The sequence below is a fragment of the Halichoeres trimaculatus genome, unplaced genomic scaffold (genome assembly GCF_033239565.1).
Source record: "Halichoeres trimaculatus isolate MK-OKI-2021-1 unplaced genomic scaffold, fHalTri1.1 fHalTri1_scaffold_13, whole genome shotgun sequence".
In the NCBI taxonomy this organism is placed as follows: domain Eukaryota; kingdom Metazoa; phylum Chordata; class Actinopteri; order Labriformes; family Labridae; genus Halichoeres; species Halichoeres trimaculatus.
The window spans coordinates 2,140,753-2,166,175 of NW_027437191.1; the positions used below are offsets into that span (position 1 = coordinate 2,140,753).

The following is a 25,423-nucleotide window of genomic DNA, read 5'->3' on the forward strand; positions in this document are numbered from 1 at the left end:
GTTAAAGCTCTGTTGAGGAAAAGATAAGTTGGCGTACCGTGTATGTAAGCGAAGCGGGCTTTGATGTTCTCCTGGTCAAGTAAGGAGCGCGGGGCAAGTAATTGGCTTGCTTATTGTTCCTCCTCGGTGAGCAGGTGGGTGAAAGACAAGCGTTGGGTTCATCACAACACTCGTACTGTTAATGTGTACAGCGGTGTATTTATTTATGATTTATTTATTTAGGAAACTTTTAACTACAGCCTGTTTTGTTCTTTTTTTATTTATATTATCTTTTTTTGTAGTCTGTGTGGGCCAGTAACTCTAACTGCTACTTTATGGTTCATATTATATATCAACGTTATAACGTGTAAGCGTTATAACGCTTACACGTTGCTATTGATTAAGCATTATGCCCATTTGATGTTATATGTACCGTGGCTCTGGGACGAATTTAGACTCAGATTTTTAGGGGTGCTTGTTATACGGCTAAACACTTAATAATAATTAATTAAACATTCAATTATTTTCCAGCATATTGGCTTTCTAGTCACAAGTATAACACTTAATTACTTGTGTTTTCCAACAACAAAAAGAAAGAGAAATAAAGAAAGAAATGAAAGATGGATTTTGGAACATGCTGTGTTTGCAAAGATGTAAAACTTGCACTAGTACTATGATAATAACAGGTATAACTTTTTTTTTTTTTACTGGTGAGAAGCAAGGTTATAGTAGTTTGGGATTTGTCATTATAGTTTAGTTTTAGTTAGTTTTGACATTTTATTTTTCATTACAGTTTAGTTTTAATTAGTTTTAGAGCAGGCATTCTAGTTTTTATTTACTTTTGATTTTTGCAAAAAGGCTTAGTTTTAGTTTAGTTTTAGTTTTTTCATACCTTATTAACCAGGTGCAGGATTCAAAAAGGTCAGAGTAAATATTTCGTCATACTGCTTATTTTCAAGTCCAACAGAGTGCTCACTACTCAGTCAGTGCTGTTACTAAACTGTTGGCTGCTGCTTTAAACACAAGAAAATAATACAAACTTAGTATAAAAAAATATAAGCATAAATTATATAAAATTATGTTGTCATAAATTACATAAAAATAATATTAACATAAATTATACAACAAAAAACAATATAATATAAGCTTCAATAAATAAAAACTTGGACTCTGTAACAATTAAACTATTACAGATGCTGTAATTCATTGCTCCACCACGTTTCGTTGCAGCACAGCGCACAGCCAGCCAGTGCAGTAAACAAGCTCGTCCCTATACGTCGCTATGATGGTGCCGTACGGCACAGCTGCTGAAAACTGTCTAAAATTGGTTGGGAAAATGTGTCGGATTAATTTAAATCCTAAAGGCTATTAATATTGTCAGAAACTAAAACTAAGGGCATTTTCTCTATAATTGTAGTTAGTTTCAGTTAGTTTCGTGAACACAAGATACAGTTTTAGTTTACTTATCGTAACTGTTACAACCTTGGTGAGAAGCGGTTAGGGAGAATCCAGACAAGTTAAAAAAATGACACATGAATGCATCCGTTATTTTAAAACAGCAGTTACGACAATTCTGTTATTGTTTCCAATATAAAGTACTACTTGTCATATGTTAATTATCTGGGTTCCTTTCTAACCACTCAACAACGGATCCGTTACCTGTTTTTGAACAGAAAAAACAGGCAGGGTCCAAAAATAACCTTTGCTTTTTAAAACTTCTGCTTTCACTGAGAGGTGAGATTTTCCTCAATACATTGACAATTCGGAATGTGCTGTTTAACTACCTGTTTCCTTTGATATTGTAGTCCTGCAGAAGTAACGCTGACCTTTGTAGTTCTCACTTTATAGTTCTTACTTTATAGTTAGGATTACGGTGACTGGTAGATGTTACCAGATTTGCAAAAGCAACAACACCAATGCAAACGCAACAACACAAATGCAAGAGCAAAAACATGAATGCAAAAGCCTCAACAGGAATGCATTTGTGTTGTGGCTTTTGCAAATCGTCCGACAACCACTGGCCTCCATAGTTACTGTTTAAAACTTTCTAACACTTATGTTATGTCTCACTTTTTTATTTCCCATCCAGCCCACGTTTCATCTCATAATGAGTGGCAAAGAGGCAGAGGGCAGCTTGCAGCTCCTGCAGATCTACCGCCTGCTGCAGTGGGTCCATGAAGGGGACATGGTGCAAATAGAGAAGATGATCAACCACGGGGTGGAAAACCTCATCAATCTCACTGAGCCAAAAGATGGTACCGGTGTGCTTCACGTAGCAGTGTCTGCAAACAATGAGGGTGATGAACTTATAGCGAAGTGTTAAAGTCATATTTCTTTACAGTACCCATGAGAAGAGTGCATATACAAAAGAAATTCATCCAAGTATGAGCATGTTATCGCAAAACCTGTACCAGTAACCAGCAGGTGTTGTTTAACCATACTCTTTCTGTGCTTCACCTGGCCCCTTACAGATCTGGTCCGCTTCCTCCTTTCTAAGGGAGTACACCCTGATATCCAGGACAAGAGGGGACGGACGGCGGTCATGTTGGCTGCAGAACTGGGAAATTATGCTATAGTGTCACTGCTGACCCAGAATCAGGCTAACCTGAGGCTACAAGATACTGAGGGCAAAGGTGAGCAGCTGAACTAAAACTGAACTAACCCAAACATTTAGCCCCATAAAAAAAATAAGACAGGTCCAAAACAATAAGTTTCATATTAATATTAACAGGTTCTAATAGTGATGTATGATAAAGTTTACACATTTAGTCATCATCATCAAGAAAAATAAATAACTGACAGACAAGTCTGATTAACTCTGGATGAAAAGCATAGTTTTTATTTCTTTTTCTTATCAAATATCAGGGGGGAAAAGTATTCCATGCCTAAAGCTCTCAAATGAACTCACTGAAGTATCCATACTGTCAATAATTGAGTAGCTTCAACCAGTAGAGCTAAAGTAACAACTTCTCTGCTGCTAATGTATTCTTAATTGAGCTTGACATGTCTGTTTCTGAAATAGATATGTTTTCCATCTCAGGTTGGTTCTCAATGCCCTGTCTTGTCTTCCCCTCATGAAAATGCATGCTGCATCTGTTTACATAATGATGAGGGATCAGTACCCTGGACAACTCCATCCAGCAAACCCAAATGTGTTCTTCAGAACCATTTTAACCCAATTGTGATAATGACCCTAATTACTGTGAACCCCCGACATCACTTACTGCGTACTCAAAGACGCTGGAGGAGGGGGTGCAGAGGTCTGCTTAGTCAGAAGGATATTTGCATGTGTGCTCTGATGCAGGAAGACATGCTTTCGTGTAGAGTACTGTAAGCACTGAATGTTGTGTGTGTATTAGTGTACAGTGATGTGTGCGTGTGTGCGTGTGTCAGCCAGCATCAGTTCATCTAATTACTGTTCAACCACTAATGGCAGCCCTCTCATAGGCTGGGTAACCTGATATGATCCTGCACTCCCTTAGGACTGGTTTAGCTAAGTCTTAACACTTACAGCCAAGTCCCTTTCTCTGCAGGCCTAGTATCAGTACTGATCTATTTGCATATTTAAGGATCAAAGCATTACATTACTGTAGTAACCACTGCCATTGTGGAATAGAAGCAGCTGTGAAACATGAGTATGATCCTCCATTTGTCAAATTGTGAATACAGAGTCTGTCTTAGCTATCAAAAAACACTCTCTTTTTGTTCTTCTTACTTTTTGTATTGTTGCTTAGTTGATTAAAAAAAAATGGAAAAAAGAAAAAGCGCATGCCATTAAGTTTGTCCATTCTGTGTTAAAGTGACATGGCAGTGCATAGTGGTGGCCCCTGTGAAGGAGGAGTGGCTCCAATATTATTTATAGAGCTCAATTTAAATTAAGTATAATAATGATGATTTTGTGAATCAAACACTCCTTTACCGGCCACTTTATAAGGCACACCTGTCCAACTGCTCGTGCATTTAGGCATGTAGACATAGTCAAGACAATCTGCTTCAGTTCAAACCGAGCACCAGAATGGGGAAGAAAGGTGATTAAAGTGACTTTGAATGTGGCATAGTTGTTGATGCCAGACGGGCTGGTCTGAGTATTCCAGAAACTGCCGATCCACTGGGATCCACTTGCTCATGCGCACTCCACCCCTCCTCCTCCCCGTTGAATGTTACTGGTGCAGTGTGAGCTTGAATGAGCTCTATCAGATAAATGTCCTCACTTTAAAAAGTTAGGGGAGTTTTGACACTAGTTTGTGACTCAAATCCTGAAAAACTGTAGCAGAGAGTGAAGAAGACTCTCTAAATCATGCTATCAAGCGCTAAACGCTGGGAGCTGTCAGGCTGTTCAAGAGACCCTGTTTATAAAACTATTCATCATAAACTTAAAGAAATAGAGAAGACTTTTGAAAAGTATTACAAACTTCTGTACACAGAACCACTATTGGAGAATGAGCAACAATTAGACAAACTCTTGAGAACACTTTACTTACCTGGCCCGACAGAGGAACAAAATAAAACAATAACAGATACAATAATTGATTCAGAACTCAATAACCCTATTTCCAAAATAAAGGCTAACAAATCACCTGGCCCAAATGGTTTGACATCTGAGTGGTGTAAGGTTTTTAAATGTGAGATCATGCCAAGCTTACTTAGATCCTGTAATACAATTTTAAAGGAGGATTTATTACCCCCTTCCATGGAATAAAGCAGGGAAATCAATTATTTCAAAAGAAGGGAAAGATCACTTAGAGTGTACTCTGCTGTTAATGCAAGAATACTGGAGAAGACTCTACCTGAGCTTATACATAATGATCACACTGGATTTATCTAAAAAAGACAAACCCATGACAATATTAGACGATCATTACACATTCTGCACAACAGAATAATATTGAACCTCTTCTCATCAGTCTTGACGCTGAAAAAGCTTTCTACTCAGTGAGTCGGCTTTTTCTGTATAACACCCTTAAAAGATTTGGTATGAACGAAAAGTTTACAACGATCATTCGTACTCTATATGGTAAACCATCAGCCTGAATGAAGATCAATGGACATTTTTCAATGTCTTTTATTTTAGAACGTGGTACATGACAAGGATACCCTCTTTCACCACTGCTTTTTTTCCATTTACATAGAACCTTTTGCACAACTAATAAGACAGTAGTCTATCTAAGTTATCCTTCTGATTCTTTTTCTTAAATTAATGAGCCTTATTGAAATATTCCGTAGACATGCAGGTTATAAAGTCAATATACAAAAAAAAATAAAAAGGAAATCATGCCTCTAAAGTACTCACCCCCAGACCACCTGAGAGAGAAATTCAGACTTAATTGGGATCACAACTCTTTGAAATACTAAGGTGTAAGTTTATCGGGATCACTCTACTCAACAGCAGAAATAAATTATGATCCCCTCCTGGGAAAAGTCAAAGATGACATAGGCAGGTGGAACTCAGTTTCTTTCCTCAGTCTCAGTCTTAGAATTGAATCCATAAAAATGTCTCTTTATATTTCAAGCTTTACTTGTTAAAGTTTCTGAAAAACATTTTTCTGAATTAAAGAAGTTAATTTCCAGATTTGTCTGGCAGGGCAAGAAACCCAGGATAAAACTCAAAACCCTACAACTTCAAAAAGAGAGTGGAAAAAAGGCACTTCCAAATTTTAAAGATTACTTTTATGCTGCCCAAATTAAACCTTTGTTTATCATCTGTAACCCAACGTTTCAAGCTAGATGGAAAGATCAAACTCTCCATTGTGACTAACTCTTCGATTCATGTGGTATTGGCCCATAAAAATGTAGATGCATTTTAAGACACAATACAAAATCCTTGGATCAAAGGTCACTTGAAAATCTGGATGAGAATTAAAGAAGAATAAAAATTAATAGATAAAAACACAAATACTCCAGTTGTGTGCTCATGAGCCTGAATTCAAAGCCAGTAAAACAGACCATGGATTCAAAGTGTGTATCATGAAGGCCATAACAACGCATGTCTCAATAACAGAAAAGGGCCAAATAAAAGATTTTGAACACCTGAAAAATCAGAGTTTCTTGAAAAATCAGATTTTTACAGACATCTCCAGGTACATAGTAATTTTTGTACATAACACAATAAATAAAACAGACATTGACAATCCGATTTTGAAATTATACACAAGTGCCTACCAGGGTGACTCACAGAGGTATTATTTCTAAAATTTACGATGGATTCATGATGAAGATTCCACAAACTTCAGAATATGTCAAAGAGAAATGGTAGAAAGAGGGTCACCCATTGATAGCAAATGAAGTTTGGTTAGATATATGTAAGCTTCAGTGGAAGTGTACAAATTCTCAAATATGACGTGAATTTAGATGGAAGTGTTTGATTTGTTTCTTTGTCACTCCAAAGCAGAAAGCTTCTTTTAGAGTGTTGGAGGCTGTGTGGATTTGAGGAAGCAAACCATTGGCATATCTTTTAGGAGTGCCCAGTGTTAAGACCCTTCTGGATAGAGTTTCATAAGATGTTAAAAAGTACAGATAATTTTGACTTGCCCCTACACACTGTAAAAATAAAAAAGTTGGGTCAACTTCAAATTTCAAGGCAACAGTCTCCACAGAATTTTTGAGTTTTGAGTCCAACTAAAAATATTAAGTTTGAACGAACAAATAAGTTTTTGTTGAGATAACTGTTTAATGAGTAACGTAACTTAAAATTTTGAGTTGCACACACAAAAAAAAAACAAGTTTTTACAAGTTCACATTACCATTTATTGCCCCGAGCTGGGTTTGAACCTATAACCTCCTGAACTTTGACCAAGCGCACTATCCAATTGTTCCACCAACTTGACTGTGTAACACCTTTGTCAAGATTAGTAATTATTTGTGAAAGTAACGCACTGAAAGTTCTCTGACGAAAGCGTGAATGCAGACCGATATCAGAGTTTTTCGGTGGGAGTCCGTTTATTTGTTCTTTGGTCAAGTAAAAAATGGCCCCATCTGAGTGCAGAGGAAACCAGCTGACGAGCAGGGAGGGGGTGTTTGGTGCGAGTGCTCTGGGCTTCTGCTGCACAAAAACACTGCTGTAGGGGTCATTTCTGCCCTAAACCTTGTGATAGGACCCAACTTGTTCTATCCCGGAGTATCACTTTAAAAACACCTCCTCACCCGGGTTAGTGGTTTGGTGAAGCAGCACCTCATTACAGCACAGTCAACCACTAGCATGGTAGCTAATTAATGTTCAAGGTGGCTAACATATCTGTATTAACCATGCCGTCTTAAACTAACAAAAAATAAGGTTTAATTAATCGGCAATAAAGTTAAAATCACTTACCAACTGCAAAGCTGGATTTTAATAAAAACTCAAATAAAATACTCAACTTTATGGGGACGACATCCACCAAGTGCAAGAGCAAAGACAAAATGGCAGAACATGTGGGAACTTAAAAGTGCAGTGAAAAACCCCTGCAGTCTTGAGTTGGTGCCAACTCAAAGAATTTAGTCATAGCCTCAAACCTACAATTTTAAGTTCTGCCAACCTAAGTTTTTATATGAGACCAACTTTACACAACAAACTTATAAAAGGTAGTTGAAATAACTGCTTTTACCTTGTTTTCAACACAACAAAACGTTTCATGTTTGCCTGACTAAAAAAACATTGTCAGGCCAACAATTTTAAGTTTTCATTTTTACAGTGCAGTTTACTACATTGTTTTTGGCATTGGCATTGATCTTCAGGCCTACTGATAAGTACCTGTGTGGCATTTTAAGTTGTGCTTGTAAAAAAGCCATAAAAGGGGGCTGGTTTCTTACTGAACCTCCCACAGTGAAGGAATGGATTGATATAGTAAATAATATCAATATCATGGTAAGAATCACATTCTGTTTAAGATTGTAAAAAGATGTATTTATTAAACTGTAGGCCACATGGATTAACTATGCAAAAACCCTGACGGAAAGACTTAGTGGAGGAATTCACTCAGTAGCTCCTGTGATACTCTCTTGCCTCAGCTAATTGTTTTTTTTTGTTGTTTGTTTTTTTTTTCCCAATCTCTGTATTTTTCATTTTATGTCACACATATCTGTCTCTGAATTACTTCTGATACTTTTAATATATACGTTTTGTCTTCCCCAAGCTGTATATCATTTAAAATTTGTAAAAACTGAAAACTGAGGACTGCAAAGGATAGGAACACAACTCTTTTATATCACATTACTCTGTGTAAATATTGCTGTTGAAATGAAAAAGAAAGTTGTCTTGGACAAAAAAGTTTTTTTTAAATTTGATCTCCGTTTAATTCTAAAACAGATATGCACCTCACTAAAAAGTAATTGAGACTCTGGGCTAGGTGGCGAGGCAGTGTATTTAAAGCAGATCCTCCTCACAGCGGCCCTCATTTATCAAACGTGCGTGAAAAATAGGTGTACGCTCCTTTTCACGCACAGATTGGCATTTATCAATCCGAATGTGGGTGTCGGGTACGCTCAAATCCCACGCCAGGTCTGAGTTTGTGTACACAAGTTTTTATGTCAATGGGGAGCACGGTGCAGCGAGGGATAGCTGTCTGTGGAGGAGAATTATTAGATCATATGAGGGCAAAACATTTTCAGAAATAAAAACTGATGTTCTTAGATTAGTATTTAGATCGTTATGTCAGATATGACACCAAGAATGTTTCTAACATTTCACTGTTCTTCCGCCAATCTGTAAAATACTTCGCTATGAAAGAGCAGCCAAGCTGTCAGCTGATTTTTCCCCATAAAAAATGTGTTTCCTCTATCGGTTTACTTAAAAAATAAAAATAGAGGGGCTGTTATCAGTTTTTAATACACTCCCATGTCCATGATAAAGTCCCCGCAGAGAACATTCAGAGGATGCTGGATCAAACTTTATCCTGGAATTTTTAAGGAAGCTGTATTGATTACAGGATTCACTGTGGAGATTATTATTTCACTCCCCACAATATTATCATATAAAAGTGACCTGTGTGCAAAAAAGTTACGATTTTATAAAGAAAGACTTTCATTTACATGCGATCATAACCTATGTGCTCCTCTCATGGTATAAATAATCATAAAACTCTGCTCTACCCGTGCCTAATTGCGCATGATCGACACACTTCAGCTCCACTCCCTCCTCAGTCTGGGATAGGTTCAGGCTAGAGTCTTCAGCTTCTTTCAGAGCTAAAACACATTTTTAAAGCCAACTTTCCATGTTTCTGAACCTTAACGTAAAGAATTTATGATAATGTGGCTTCCAACGAAGAATGTGCAAATTAAATATTTTAAGCTCTGCTGTATTACAGTTTGTCACATTCACGCTGCTGAATCACTGCAGTGTTTTCCTTGCAGGTGAGTTTTTTCTAATTCACTCTACTTTTCCGACAGCCGAACAACGTGGCATCATTTCCTCTCTACCTCTGTTGCTATAGCGTTGTCGATTACCGGCATGGAGGAGTTCCCTTTTCCTGTAATGTGTCCTTCCATGTTGTAAAATCAGTGGGTTCGGCCAGCTGAGCCTTGAATATTTAGGGCCGTGTTATGTAAATTACGTTGCTGTATGATCGTTTTGACACCCAGATCTGCACCAATTCTGACGCAAGATTGATGAATGAGGGCCAGCATCTTTAAATCTTTTCACTGCACCTTTAAAGAGGTGAAAAAGGAGCAGTAAATGCTCTCCCCTTTTCTTTCATCAAGTTTAAAGTTCTCCAGTTCCAAAGAGAGAGTGCTGTGAGGATTCACTGCAAGTTTTCTGCTGAGGCTGATACTTCATCCTGATGCAAAAAGTACATCTACACAATCCTCTTTTGAAGTATGGATAAATTTATTTATTATCATTGGGTATGACACAGGCATCAAGCTTCCTTTCTATCAGCTATAGGGTACCATCTGTCACATGACCAGAGCTGAGTCTCTGATTGGACAATCAGACGATCCTAATATCTTCTAAACTGCAGAGTTAGAAAAAAATTGATCTCCGGTGTGTTGATATAGAAATCAGTGTTTCAGACCCAGGTTTGTTTGTTTTTTAACCTGGCTGTAAATATGTTTTTAATTTTGTTAAAGACCTTTCTTTTTTCTTTGCTCAGTGTGTATGTGACTTCTGGTCTTTCTGCAGCCAGACTCAAGTGGATTCTTGATGAACAGCAGCTTTTAGCACTTTCACATAGGCTTCATTTTTCTAAAATGATATTACTCCTGGCTGGCACATTTCCATTTTTGTTTCTTTCAGCCAGGTTCCCCAGCTTTTTTGGTTTGCTCAAGTGTTTTCTGTTGTATTCTATTCTAATTTTGGTATTTGGGTCTAATTAAAGCCTTTGGATCTAACTTTTATTCTTCTTTCTGGCGGATGGATGGATGATCCTTTATTTTATGTTATGGCCTCCTTTCTTGAGCCTTTGTTAATCCATATATGTGGGTCAAGGAGATTGTAACACTGTTTCCTGTACATAAACTTGGAACTCAACCAAGTGGGTGAGAGGCAGGGTGACAGCTGAATATAGCTGCTCTCATTGCAGTGCAGCTTTAAAGCCCTGCATTGATCTTTTGGTGTAAAAAAGGAGTGACATCATGCACACTACAGCAACATGTGAGCAATAGAGAACAGTTTAAATATGCCTTTTTGGATCCTGATCCTCTTGGTTTGATTTGTGACATCACTTTACATAGCTTCTTTGGTGACTTGGGACTGTCACATGTTACTCCCATATGAAACCATGTGTGCATCTTGTACCATAAATTACCTCCTTGTCTTTGGTACCTTTATCTCCCATTAGGTGTGCTGTTCTATTGCGTCTTTCCCACCAAGCGCCATGCTCGCTGCCTGCAGGTGGCATTAAAGTGCCAGGCAGATGTCAACAATGTGTCAGCTCAGGGAAATCACATCTTCCAGCTGTTGTGTGAGAAAGCAGCTGAGTGCTCCCCCATGTGTCACATCATGCTGGATGCAGGGACAGACCCTAATGCAACAAACGAGGTAAAGATGGCATGCTGGGTATAACACTGAGACATTAGGGGCAGTGAGGCAGAGTTTTATGTCTGCACTTACTTCTTTCTTCCTTTTGCTCTGACCTTGAAGAAAACTGGTGTCACTGCGTTGATGGGGGCAGCCAAAGCAGGCTCACTCGGGCTGGTTAGAGCTATTCTCAAGAAGGGCGGAAATCCTAATGCCTTGGACCAAAAACGCCTGACAGCAGTGCACTACGCTGCCATGGGGGGCTTTTTTGAGGTGAGACATTAATTAAGCCAATGTAAAAAGAAAATGTCATTGATACTTTAGCCAAACAGGGGGCTGCTGTCTGGGTTTAAGGGATAAACTGTTTGAAGAATGTGAGAGTGCTAATTGATCAACGCATTAGTCTCCTCCCACTGATTATATTTCTCTCAGTTTTATCCAACACAGAATACAAACATTCCCACTGGTTACAGGAGAATGGAGATTTAGTATTCAGATGCGTAACTGCTGTGTTTTTATCTCCCAGGTGCTTCAGGTGCTGTCCGCGTACTCGGCAGACATGGGGGTGTTAAACCTAGAGGCCTGCACACCCCTACATTATGCTGCTGCCACGGGCAATGCCAACTGCTGCAAGTTCCTGGCCCAAAGAGGTGCAAGAGTCTTTACTGGAGCTTGATTTGTCTTTCTATTATTATTGTTTTTAGATTATTACTATTATTATTAAATTATTGTGATTATTATTCAATTATCATTATTATTATTATTATTATTATTATTATTATTATTATTATTATTATTATTATTATTATGACAGCTGTGATAGGCTCCAGCCACTTGCAACTCTAAACAGGATAAGCGGTTCAGAAAATGAATTTATGGATGATGATGATGATGATGATGATGATGATGATGATGATGATGATGATGATGATTATTATTATTATTATTATTATTATTATTATTATTATTATTATTATTTAGTCAAGAATGAAAAAAAAACAACACAAAGTAAGAGGATTCAGAACCAAACTTATTGATTCAACTTTTTGCAATTGTTTTTTCTAAATTGTGATTTTTTTTTTTTTTCAGGATGTAACCCAAAACTGAAAAACCAGGAAGGTTTTCTACCACGTCTGATCGCCAAAGATGCTGGTCACAAAGCTGCAGCCAAGGAGCTGAGTAAAGCAGAGAGGCAGAAGGGGAAAGGCCCACAGTCTAGCACTATCGCTCCCCTGTCAGATCTTTGGGCTCTGAACCTTCATGACTGGTCTTATGAGTATGAGACAGAAATACGGGAAGCCTGTGGTGACAAATTGGATACAGTTGCCACAGACACTTTTATTTCAGTGTTAGAAGCTCTAAAAGCTCCAGTTGAAAAAGACCAGCTTAATACAGTCATCTCAGCCCTTGACAAGGAAAGGGAAGGATGTGTCAGTATCAGTGACTTTATCAAAGGAGTCAAGTATATCAAGAAACCATTCCTTCTCTCCTGTTATATGCCAAAAAAGAAGGGTGAAAAGGGAGGAAAAGGAGGCAAGAAAAAGGGAAAATTTGTCCTTCCTTTGCCTATTTGCACGCTTCCTCAAGAACTCATGCCCCGACGACCAGATGGAGGCCCTCCCAACTTTATGATTGAGACTTACCAGAATTGCTCTGACCCCTTCCGATTTGACTGTGATCACCCACCGGAACATCCCATAATAAATGACTCAGGATGGTACCTAGATAAGCCCAAAAAGGTCTACATCAACATCAGCTACAGTGTGAAGAAAGAGGACCTGGAATCTCTGAACCTGGCTCTCAGTCAGCGAATACCTGTGGATGTTACAGATCAGTTTTACAAGACTCCGCTAATGGCAGCTTGCTCCTGTGGCAACTACGAGGTGGTCCAGTTTCTCCTCAGTCATGGGTGAGAAATCTATTTCATCTTCTCATTTGATGTCGAGCTGCTGGAAAGAAAGGTTTTGCCACTTTGTAACAAAGAGTTACACTTTGAAATTATTTTCAACGATACTGAGTGTTAAAAGCGTGGTTAATCAAAGATATCAGAATAACAGTATATTAAATGCCAATGTGTAAAAGAGTGTGCTCATGCTAGCAGGTTTGAGGTGCTTTTTCTCCTTCCACCTCATGGTGTTGTTTCCTTGTTCAACCCATAGACTGTATGTAGAGTGGATCGCGTGGCTCCGCCATTTATCACTGTACGGTTTCGAAGCCAAAATACCTCAGTCACAGGTGCAGCCATTGACAGCAATTGCAGCCAGAGTCTGCGCAGTAGAGACGATGAGGGTTTTTATGGAGACCTCACTTCGAGCCCAGCAAGCAGACGTCCATTTTTTTTACAGTATGTGGTACAACATTGGCCACTGTTATTGGTGATACCTACAAAATATTGCCCCCCTCTTGGTTTTGATTGGAAGGTGATGGAGTTGCAACATTGATGAATTTTACCAAAAAACTGAACACTTAAAAAAAATGCTGTAAGTGGAGCCAAGCCTTCTTAGTTCAGATTTCAGTTCCTAGCTGAGTGGTTACGCGTTCCGTTGTTATGGGCTGGACCGAGTTAAAGTCCAGGGCTGATTTTCAGTCCCAGTCCGCCACTGGCTTAGGGTATTTGCTTTAACACCTTTTGGGAGCCCTGTGTACAGAATACAAGAGAGGAATTGGAAGAAAGGAAGGAAGGGCTGTGCAATGTGAGAAAAAAAGGAGGGACGAGGGATAGGTTTGAGGCGTGGTCCTAACCCTTAAACTCTGCTGTATAGCAGTGCTTCTCTGCACATTTTACTATCCAGTAAAATGTGCAGAGAAGCACTGCTATTAATTGGTAGTTGCAAATATAAACAACAATAAAAGAAAAACATGTTTGTTGAGTAACTATGGCAAATGTTTTCTTCTAATGATGTGGCTGTGATGCTTTATTTAATCAGGGCAGATGTGAATGTGAGGGATCAGTTCCTCTGGACTCCTCTCCACTATGCAGCTCAAGCTGGACAAGTGGACCTCATTGAGCTCCTTGTAAAGGCGGGAGCCACCATAGATGCCAAGGCCCTCAGTGGAGGCACGCCCCTCATGAGGGCCATCGAGAGCTGTCACCTCTCCAGTGTGGATTTTCTCATCAAGGCGGGGGCTGGCGTCCAAGCAGAGAACAGGAAAGGTGTGTGTTGCAGCAGAGTGAACACTAATGTTGACATCAACACATTGTGAATAGGCTTTCATTGATACCTGTAATCTTTGAAGAGTTTTTTGTTATTTGTTTATCCTTTGAGACAATTTGTGAAAAAACTGAGACCTTATCCGCTATTTAACTGACCACGATTTTTTCTCCCAGGTCAAAATTGTCTTGAAATTGCAAGAACTTTTGCAGACTCCAGGATAATTGATTTGGTCAGAGAAAAAATGGATACCCTACCAAAACCAAATGAGCCCACTAAGGGGAAGAAGGGCAAATCTGGGAAGCCTAAAGGAAAGGTATAACCTTTGACCACCTCAAAAATGCATTAAAACTTTTTGACTTCAATACCTTTTCTGTTTTTTTTCTTCTGTTTACTCTGGTTGTTGTTTCACCATTTGAAACCTAACCATGTAAGAAGATCTGATCAAGCAGATAAAGCAACTTGTTAGCAAATTAGACCTGAAGAGTTATGTTACAGCAACACTGCTGAAAGTTTTATTTCTTACCTTTGGCTTGAGTTTGACAAACTAATAGCACCCCAGAGCATCACACTTGATTTTGAACATCTGCAAACTCTGCCTCTCACCAAGGAACATGTTCTCCATTAGGGGGCCATAGGAGCAAAATATATCAGGATGGTATTATGTCAGGATCTGGATTTGATCAGGGTTATTTTTCCATATTCAGACCATTTTGACCTGAAAACAACATTTTTAGACCCAAATGTTTCTGATCCTGCTTTCTGAACTATTTTTATGCTCCTTTCTATGCTTGTCTTTTCTTCTCTGTGTCATACCACCACATTCTCCTCAACTACCTCCGTGATGAGATTGGACCGTCAAACTCTGCCCTGGATCACTTTATATCCTACCTATCTGAGAGGACCCACTTCGTCAGCATGGGACCCTAAAAATCTAAACAACTTCCTCCCATCTGTGGTGCCCCTTAAGGGTCTTTTCTTGGTCTGCTGCTGTTTGTAATATACTTGCTCCCTCTTGGACGTGTCATTGGCCACTATGGAATCCCATTCCACTTTAATGCTGATGACACCCAGCCATATATCCCAAACTGATCTGTCGCTGTCCTCATCATCATCATCATCATCATCATCATTATCACCTCCATCATCTTCACTACCACTCTCAACACTCACCACCTGTCTGAAGGAGATAAGGGTTCACTCACTCTTCTCACGCTCACTCTTCTTTTCCTTCACTCACTCTTTCCCGCCTCTCTCTGTCAGCGGACCGGGGCATGTCAACTTTTCTCTCTATTCAGTCACATCATTTCTGCTTCAATTGTTAGCCAATCCTTACATAGCTGTCAAAGTTTAAATGCCATCTCTTCTGCTTGTTAGCTGTCTTTCAGGCTTTTGTCTCGAATGGCAGAACTTTTCCTCCTTACCTTCGTCATGTTACTTGCAGTTAGATCCATGTCCAACTCTGATATTGATCAGTTCCCGGGCCTCAGCGAGGATTTTCTGCTTAAAACAGCTTGTACGTCCTCGGGCTCCCGGCGCAGAGGCGCTTGCCTCCTGTGTCTCGGGGAAGCCCCTCCAAATGAGACAGCTCTCATGCTTCATCTTCAAGAGCTCGGTATGACGCCGGATCCAGAGCTTTCTATCTCTCAACTCCGCCAGCTGGTGGATCTAGCAGCCGGCGAGAGCCCGGCGGAGTTCGTTCAGAGCCCGGGCCCAGATATTCTGGCTCCCCCCTGCTTTGAAATTCGACCACCCTCAAGACCCGGCCAAGAAGAAAAGTCTCGTCAGCCCAGTGGACCACTTCCGGGTGTTTTTAGCCCCATCCACTACTTCCGGACCATCTACATCGGACGACCTCCTCCTACCCAGGCCTTGGCCAATTCCATGGAATCCATTGACGCTCGCCTTTGGTATCTGGAGAATGCTGCTCCACCAGTTTCCCTTCTTGCCACCCAGGCCTTCTTGCCACAGCCCGCGCCTTCATGCGATCCCTCTTCAGGCACACTGTCCGCCGCTCAGCATTCACTGGCCACCGCTGTCCCAGCACAACCTCTAGGTAGGCCTTTTGTTCTTCAAGCTGCCAACATCTCAGACTCAGGTCAAAAATTCTGCAAGGCAAAGACATTAATCTGGCGAACCTTATTCTGCCTTCCCCGGAGTGTGACAAAAAGCTTGCTTTGGGGGAAAATGTCACTGCAGTTTTAAAAAATGCTGATCTTCGGTTAATTAGAGGTCTTTCCATTGGAGAATTTCTCGTAGCTTTTGGTATTTACCTGGATGTCATATGCTCAGTTTTTCCAGAGAGGAGGGCGGAGTTGGACTCCTATCTGGTACTAATAGGCGACCTGAATCTGAAATATGGCAGACTTTTTTTTTATCAGTATCACAAATCCTTCTCCAGCAAAGCAGCTTTTTTTCATTACCCAGTTTAACACTTGCCTGGAATGGTCGGTTCTGGAAACTGAGCTCCTAGTTTTGCTTGCAGGAGGATCGCAGGCATCGTCTTGCAGGAGCTGTGGGAATGTAGGTTACTCTGCTTCCCTGTGCCCGTCTGTTCCGTTCCAGTCCTCCACCCCTGCAGCCTTCCCTCCTATGCCGCAGCCTTCAACTCCCTCTGTGCATTTAGCTGACGCCCATGGGCATCAGGTGCATCGGTTTAATAACATTTCCATCTGTGATAATTGGAAATGTTATCTGTTTAATAACATTCCCATCTGTAATTATTTTAATGAAAACTGTGTACTTACCCGAATTGCATCACATTTGCAGCAGATGCAAGGATGCTCACCCCCAGTATGTTTGCCCCCTGCGCAGCAGGAACTCCTGGATCCCTGCTTGGCAGCAAAACCGGTGAGGTTCAAAGACTTGATAATCAATCACCCATCTACTCCAATAAACTTATCATGATTAGCAGCAGAACTGTCTGCTCATCCTGATACTGTGTTCGTAGCTCACCTCCTTACAGGGCTATCACAGGGGTTTTGGGTAGGAGTCCTCTATCTCTCTCCCCTCTTCTACCTTTGTGGCCAATAATCTCCAGTGAGCTGTTAAAGATCCAGAAACAGTCATGCACTTGCTGGAGAGAGAGGTGGACAAAGGTTACGCCATTGGCCCTTTTAAAGGCAGGGTTGGCAGTCCTGAAAAACTAGCATGAATGTAGCATCTCGTCAGGACTCCTCCTAGCCCCTCCTCCCCCTCCCCTTGGAGCTCCTCCAAAGCAACGCCCCTGCTCACATGCACGAGTGCCACTGAAAGACGGACTCAGCACATCATTTTATGTTTTGCACTGTGTAGAGCCACGTCTCATTTTGAGGTAAGAAAACACCAAAACGTTAAAACCAAAAGCTAAAAGAACAATAAACAAACGTGGCTTTTGTCAGTACTCGAGGCTGTCATGCTAGAATCGTCCACTTTTACCTGTGACATGATATCAGGAGTAAAGCTATAATACAAATAGTACATGTACATTTTCTCTAGGACTTACCAAATATCACAGTTTTTTTTTCTTTTTTTGCTTGTCAGAGCCCCTGTGGTGAGAGTTTATTAGACTCTGATCCGAACTACAGCCCAGAGCCAAGGACCCCATCAGGTCAGAGGGGACATGCCCAAGGTGGAGCGAGAGGGGCAGTAATTAGATGCAGGGGAACAGAGCAAGAAAAGAAAGCCTCCATCTTTCTTTTCTTGCTCTGTTTAGCTGGAGGAGCGGCAACGAGCAATCGAGGTATATGTAGCTTCTCCGCCGTTCTGCAGCGCTGCTCCTTCCTTCTCAGCTCGGCCACGCGCACTGAATCATGTGCACGCCAGTGAAATGTACGCACAGGAGGCGGGCAGAACGGCGACGGGATTTGATTGGTTTACAAAAAAGGTGTCCCTGGAAGACGATTGGTTGGTGTTTTCCCTGTTTTACTCCTGCTGTAGATAGCGGATATTTTCCGCTCTACTTTAAGAACACATCATGTATTTCTTGCCATCGGTACATATAGATCATTTTAACCAGCATAACAATAAGTGTATCTAAATCAAACTACCAATTATACCTTTAAGTCATCCCCCTTCTATATTTTCTGAATCAATACTTTAGAAGTAGCTACCAGAAAATATTCAGGGAAGAAAAGACTGATATTCGATTTATTAAACTCGCAACTGGGCAAGGCATTTGGCAGACATCACAGATGCTCTCAAAATAGTCCCCAACCAACCATCCCAGTGGCATCTTTTTGGGATTAAGTGGGAGTCGAAATTTTATTTCACCGTGCGGCTGATGTTCGGTTGCACAAGTAGCCCCAGTATTTTTAACCAGGTTTCTGAGGCACTCTGCTGGATCGTGTTAAACAGAATCAGAGTCCCGGCGGTCCTACACCTGCTTGACAATTTTCTCCTGATTGATCCCCCTCGCGACAGCTCCGGTTCTTCGACAAAGAAGCTTAAGAGCTGCTTTGAGTCCTTCAGAGTACCCTTGAAGAAAAACTGTCAGCCCAGAAACATATCTCGAGTTTTTAGGCATACCTCTGGATTCCACTACCATGAAGGTATCTCTCCCTTTAATGAAATTGCAGCACATTTGTGAAATAGCTTTTTTGTTTCGTGCAGCAGAAAATATCTCTAAACAACAGTTAATCTCTCTCATCGGTCACCTTAATTTTGCCATGCGTGTCATTCCCCAGGGGCAGTCATTTATCTCTCGTCTTTTGGATAAAGCTTCCTCAGTCACCAACCTGCATGGCATTGTTTCATTAGATGAGGGCTGTTGCTCGATATTGCGCTTCTGGTCCCTCTTATTAGATCAACGGAACGGCGTCACTTTTTTCTATGGGCTCATGCAGTCCTCAGATTCTCTACGGCATTTCACAGACATGGCTCCACCATGGGTTTTGGGGGGGTTTTCTAAAGCCACTTTCGCTAGCCACTGGCCTCTGGATTTTCCGCGGCTTGATCCTTCTTCAGTGCTGCACAAAATGTATCCTATCGCTGTAGCATGTTGCATGTGGGGGCATTACTGGTGGCGCAAGCGCATCGGGGTGCTTTGAGACAATGAGGCCGTGGTCTATATTATCAATAAAGGGCGCTCCTCCACTAATGACAACATGCCATTCATGAGAAGTATCACTTGGTCAGCTGTCACTCACAAATTCATTATCACTGCTCATCACGATCCCGGTCATTTCAATGCTTTAGCTGAAACTTTCTCCCGTTTTAAATTTCAGACATTCCGAAGCATCTGTCCAGAGGCCAATCCTGCTCCAACCCCAGTTCCTCTACTCAAGGAGTTAGTCCTCTTTAGGGTAGACCTCTATGTTTAGATACACAGAGGCTGCCAAAAGTTTTACGACGAAGGGCTTGGCAGCTTCCACCCTTCGATCATGCTATTTTGCAAGGAAAACCTTTGCAATGTTTTGTTTGTCCATCAATGTGCCACTTAAACCCATCCTATTAAAAACTATTTGTGGATTTATTTGTTACTGCATGGACGTTCGCTATTTCAAACCTCAATATATCCATGGTTTGGTTGTTAGCATTCAGTTTAACATTAGTTGTTCCGATCCTGCTTTTCCTAGTATTTTTTCCAGTCCTGCCATTAAATTATTGCTGAATGGCATATCTAAAGCCTCTCCCTCTCCTCCTGACTGCAGATTACCCATAACTCCGTCCATTATGCACAAAATGCTCTCAGTTCTTAGAGAAGGTATATGTTCTCCATATGTCAATACAATGAGTCCCTATTTTTGTTAGCCTTCTATTCTTTCCTCAGAAGCGGTGAATTCAGTTCAGCTTTCAACATTCCATCCATTTTCTACCACTTATCCGGGGTCGGGTCGCAGGGGCAGCAGCCTAAGCAGGGAAGCCCAGACTTCTCTCTCCCTGGCCACTTTGTCCAGCTCTTCCCGGGGGATCCCGAGGCGTTCCCAGGCCAGCCGAGAGATGTAGTCTCCCCAGCGTGTCCTGGGTCAGCCCCGGGTCTCCTCCCGGTGGGACTGGCCTGAACACCTCACCAGGGAGGCGTCCGGGAGGCATCCTCATCAGATGCCCGAGTCACCTCATCTGGCTCCTCTCAACACGCAGGAGCAGCGGCGCTACTCCGAGCTCCTCTCGGATAGCCGAGCTTCTCACCCTGTCTCTAAGGGAGAGCCCGGCCACCCTACGAAGGAAGCTCATTTCGGCCACTTGTGCCCGCGATCTTGTTCTTTTGGTCACTACCCAAAGCTCATGACCATAGCTGAGGGTGGGAACAAAGATTGACCGGTAAACAGAGAGCTTTGCCTTCCAGCTCAGCTCCCTCTTCACCACGACAGACCTGCGCAGAGTCCGTATTACTGCAGACCCTGCACCAATCCGCCTGCCGATCTCTCGCTCCATCCTTCCCTCACTCGTGAACAAGACCCCAAAATACTTAAACTCCTCCACTTGGGCCAGGATGTCATCCCTGACCCGGAAAGGGCACTCCACCCTTTTTCGGCTGAGGACCATGGACTCGGATTTGGAGGTGCTGATTCTCATCCCAGCCGCTTTGTACTTGGCTGCGAACCGTTCCAAAGAGAGTTGAAGGTCACGGCTTGATGAAGCCAGCAGGACCACATCATCTGCAAAAAGCAGTGATCCAATCCTGAGGTCACCAAACTGGACCCCCTCGACACCCTGACTGCGCCTAGAAATTCTGTCCATAAAAGTTATGAACAGAATCAGTGACAAAGGGCAGCCCTGGTGGAGTCCAACCCTGACTGGAAATGAGTCCAACTTACTGCCAGCAATGCGGACCGAGCTCTGGCACCAGTACAGGGAACGGACGGCTCGTAACAAGCAGCCCAACACCCCATACTCCCCAGAGAACCCCCCACAAGACTCCCCAAGGGACACGGTCGAATGCCTTCTCCAAGTCCACAAAACATATGTGGACAGGTTGGGCAAACTCCCATGCACCCTGGAGGACCCTGCTGAGGGTATAGAGCTGGTCACAGTTCCACGGCCAGGACGGAAACCACATTGCTCCTCCTGAATCCGAGGTTCGACTATCCTACACACCCCACGGAGTGTGATCCCCCTGTAGTTGGACCACACCCTCCAATCCCCCTTCTTAAAAAGAGGGACCACCACCCCGGTCTGCCAATCCAGAGGCACTGCCCCCGATGTCCACGCGATGTTGCAAAGTCGTGTCAGCCACGACAGACCCACAACATCTGGGCAGATCTCATCAACACCCGGGGCCCTGCCACAGAGGATGCTTACTAGCCACCTCTGCGACCTCAACCCCAGAGATGGAAGAGCCCACCCCATCATTCCCAGACCCTGCTTTCTCCAAGGAAGGCGTGCTGGTGGGATTGAGGAGGCCTTCGAAGTATTCCTTCCACTGATCCACAACATCCCGAGTCGAGGTCAGCAGCGCACCATCCCCACTGAACACAGTGTTTACAGTGCACTGCTTCCCCCTCCTGAGATGCCGAATGGTGGTCCAGAACCTCTTTGAAGCCGCCCAGAAGTCGTTCTCTATGGCCTCACTAAACCCCTCCCATGTTCGGGTTTTTGCCTCGGCGACCGCCGAAGCTGCAGTCCGCTTGGCCTGTCTATACCTGTCTGCTGCCTCAGGAGTCCCACAAGCCAAAAAGGTACGATAGGACTCCTTCTACAGCTGGACAGCATCCCTCACCACTGGTGTCCACCAGCAGGTTCGGGTGTTGCCGCCCTGACAGGCACCAACCACCTTACGGCCACAGCTCCGATCGGCCGCCTTAACAATGGAGGCATGGAACAAAGCCCATTCAGACTCAATGTCCCCTACCTCCCCCGGAACACAGTTGAAGCTCTACCATAGGTGGGAGTTAAAGCTCTTTCTGACAGGAGACTCTGTCAGACGTTCCCAGCAGACCCTCACAATACTTTTGAGTCTACCAGGTCTGACCGGCATCTTCCCCCACCATCGGAGCCAACTTACCACCAGGTGGTGATCAGTTGACAGCTCCGCTCCTCTCTTTACCTGAGTGTCCAAGACATGCGGCTGCAAGTCCGATGACACAACTACAAAGTCGATCATCGAACTGTGACCCAGGGTGTCCTGGGGCCAAGTGCACATAAGGACACCCTTACGTTTGAACATGGTGTTTGTTATGGACAATCTGTGACGAGCACAGAAATCCAACAACAAAACACCTCTCGGGTTCAGATCAGGGGGGCCGTTCCTTCTCCTTCCAATCACGCCCCTCCAGGTCTCACTGTCATTGCCGCTGTGAGCGTTGAAGTCCCCCAGTAGGACGAGGGAATCCCCAGATGGAGCACTCTCAAGCACTCCTTCCAAGGACTCCAAAAAGGGTGGATACTCTGAACTGCTATTTGGACCATAGCCACAAACAACAGTCAGGATCCGTACCCCCACCCGAAGGCAGAGGGAGGCTACCCTCTCGTCCACCATGGTGAACTCCAATGTACAGGCACCAAGCCGGAGGGCAACGAGTATCGCCACCCCTGCCCGCCGCCTCTCACCATCGGCAACTCCAGAGAGGAAGAGAGTCCAGCCCCTCTCGAGAAGGATGGTTCCGGAGCCCTTGCTATGCGTCGAGGTGAGAACGGCTGTATCTAGCCCGAACTTCTCAACCTCAAGCACCAGCTCAGGCTCCTTCCCCACCAGAGAGGTGACATTCCATGTCCCTAGAGCTAGCTTCTGCAGCCGAGGATCAGACCGCCAAGGTTCCTGCCTTCGGCTGCCGCCCAACTCACACTGCACCCGACCCCTCTGGCCTCTCCTGCTGGTGGTGAGCCCACGGGAAGGGGGTCCCACGTTGCCTCTTCGGGCTGTGCCCGGCCGGGCCCCATGGGAACAGGCCCGGCTACCAGGCGCTCGCCATTAAGCCCCACCCCCAGGCCTGGCTCCAGGAGGGGGCCCCAGTGATCCATGTCTAGGCAAGGGAAACGTTAAACCATTTTTGTTCATCATCATGGGGGTCTGTGTGAGCTACACTTTGTCTGGTCCCTACCTTATGACCTGTTTGCCATGGGAGACCGTACCAGGGGCATAAAGCCCCCGACAACTAAGCTCCTAGGATCATTGGGACACGCAAACCCCTCCACTCATGGAGGGGGCTTTCAACATTCACTCTGCCCAGTTTGTGGTAAAAGTTACTCCAGATCGTTTCCTCTGAAATTCCACCTGTGAGTTCACACTGGAGAAAAACCATTTAAGTGTGACAGATGTGACAAGTGCTTCTATTATTCTCATGGATTGTGAATGCTTTCAACATTCACAATCCTAATACATCCTACATATACATGTATATCCTATCTGCAGGCGAGACCATAATCTTGTCCTTCTTTGCCTCTATTCTGCATTTCAGGAAACCTTCCCGCACTCTAAATCTTGGTTCAATCTTCACCTAGAGAAGGTGCTTTTAAAATGCAATCTCTCATCAGCCTTCAAAAACAAGAAAAAGATTTGTGTGACGTAGGGATGGGTACCAAATGAGGTATTTTTACAGGCACTGCCCAATACCATATGTAGTACCTAGTACCAATCATTGTAAAAACATATGGTATGCCCATCCCTAGTGTGGCTAAGTAAAGGATAACTTAATGTTCTTTTATTAACACACAAAAATAGGACCAGATTGTATCATCCTTCCAGTAAGTGACCAGCTGTCAGGGCCAGCTGTAAGAATCTGATACCGCAACTGGACTTTCTGATACCTCACGTTTGTGTGGTAATAGCTGTGTGTTAGAGGAATGATACTTTACTGTTTGCAGCAAGTCACACAATAGAAACATGCTGAGCTTTAACTCTGTTTCAGATATTTCGTGCTTAATTGATTATTGCAGTTTTTAACATTATCTCGCCTCTATCTAAGAGAAATAAAATGATCTCTGTGCTCTCTTTAGGTTATTGTTGCAGAAGTGCCAGTGCCTACAGAGACATCGAATACAACAGCAGAGAGGACCTCTCCACCAAAAGAATCACACAGTGTCATCCTACAAAACAGCAGGATCACTGCTGGGAAAACCAACACAGTGGATATCACCTTTGTGCCAAAAACAGTAGGGCTCATTTGTTGTTCACTGGAAGTTGGATTATTTGGAGCGTCTGCTTGCTTTTGCTTCCCATGTGTTGAGTGTTGTTGATTCTGTGTTTAGCTACTAAGATTTTGATCATTTTGCTGGGAATTTTTGACCAATAAAAACATTTCTGATTTTTTCCACTCATCCCTCTTGGTTTACATTTTGCTTGTGTACTTGCTGGTATACCAGCAAGTACACCAGCTGCTGAGTTATACCAGCAAGTTTGCTGGTGTTTTGGCCAAGCCTTGAAAGCCTCTTACCTTTTAAACACCCTTTTTTCTCCCTTAAAATATGTGTACCACCAAAAGTAACATTGTGCTTTATTCAAGTCTTTATTCTGCCTCGTTGGTGCTCCCGTAGTAGCTTTATATGTTTTACAGATAATAAAAATCTGTATTTTTCTCAGGTGTTTTAGAAATCCTTTATTTTAGCCTCTCCCTGAAAACACTCTATTTTAAGCTGCTGTCTCTTTATCAGCTGAAGTACACCTCCAGAAATGCATCCCTAGACCATTCTGTCCTGGTACCAAATCACTTAGGTTTCCATTCAAGACAATGTGTCAAATTACACTGGATCTGCTCTGTTGTGTATATGTTCTTTGGCAGGTGGCTGCATAGCACACCCATCCTATGTTTGCCTGAGAAAGATCTGGTAAAGATCTGCTGCTATTTTTAGAAAAGGGTGTTTTGGTCAGTTTTTAGGTTCAGGCATTTTTACATTATATGATTATGTAGAGGGCTGAAAATCTGCACAACCAGGTCCGAACATCCAGCTTTGGTACTTTCTATCTATGTTTAAAACATGGAAAAGCAAAATGCCCCCGCTTTAAATATAACCATGTTTCAGCACAGAGACTGGTGAAGTGAACATGGTCTTGAAGTGTAATGTGCAGAAGCACTAAATATAAAGTGGGTACGTGCATTTTGATTTCTGATAGAAGACGTCTGCCTTTTAAAAAATAAAAAATAAAAACTCTTCTGTCCTTTCAGATGTGGGATAAACCACCAACGAACAGCCAGCTAATGTCAAAGCTAGAACATCGGAAGGAGATCTTGTCCATGGAGGTGGACTTTGAAGACTTCTTGGTGCCTTTTAACAAGACTATGAAGAGCTGAGTACTTGAGGTGGACAAAAGCACAAACGAGACTTGAACAAGGTTAGGCAGAGACACTCTCATTTTGAAGGTTTAGTTCGTAACCCGGCCTGATTCACCACCCATTACCTTTATCTTAGATTATTTTGTTCTGATCTCTGGAACTTAATCATCACAGTTAAACATAATATTACCTTGATCCCTAATCCAGCACAGCTGTTTCAGGAAGTATAAAAT

General features: G+C 42.7%; 2 protein-coding genes across 2 annotated transcripts; both read left to right on the forward strand.

The window, feature by feature from the left end:
- On the forward strand, positions 1 to 25,423 carry ankef1a (ankyrin repeat and EF-hand domain containing 1a). Its single transcript, XM_074685398.1, has 11 exons — positions 1 to 134; positions 2,069 to 2,276; positions 2,451 to 2,612; positions 10,731 to 10,930; positions 11,033 to 11,182; positions 11,436 to 11,559; positions 11,999 to 12,818; positions 13,837 to 14,063; positions 14,238 to 14,377; positions 23,917 to 24,072; positions 25,083 to 25,423. Exons 2-11 carry the CDS (start codon positions 2,087 to 2,089, stop codon positions 25,206 to 25,208), a joined length of 2,295 nt encoding a protein of 764 aa, XP_074541499.1. The 5' UTR covers positions 1 to 134; positions 2,069 to 2,086; the 3' UTR covers positions 25,209 to 25,423.
- Positions 15,500 to 17,050, forward strand: LOC141802256 (uncharacterized). Its single transcript, XM_074685783.1, has 4 exons — positions 15,500 to 16,117; positions 16,547 to 16,707; positions 16,831 to 16,911; positions 17,012 to 17,050. The coding sequence occupies exons 1-4, from the start codon at positions 15,514 to 15,516 to the stop codon at positions 17,048 to 17,050; spliced, it is 885 nt and encodes a 294-aa protein (XP_074541884.1). The 5' UTR covers positions 15,500 to 15,513.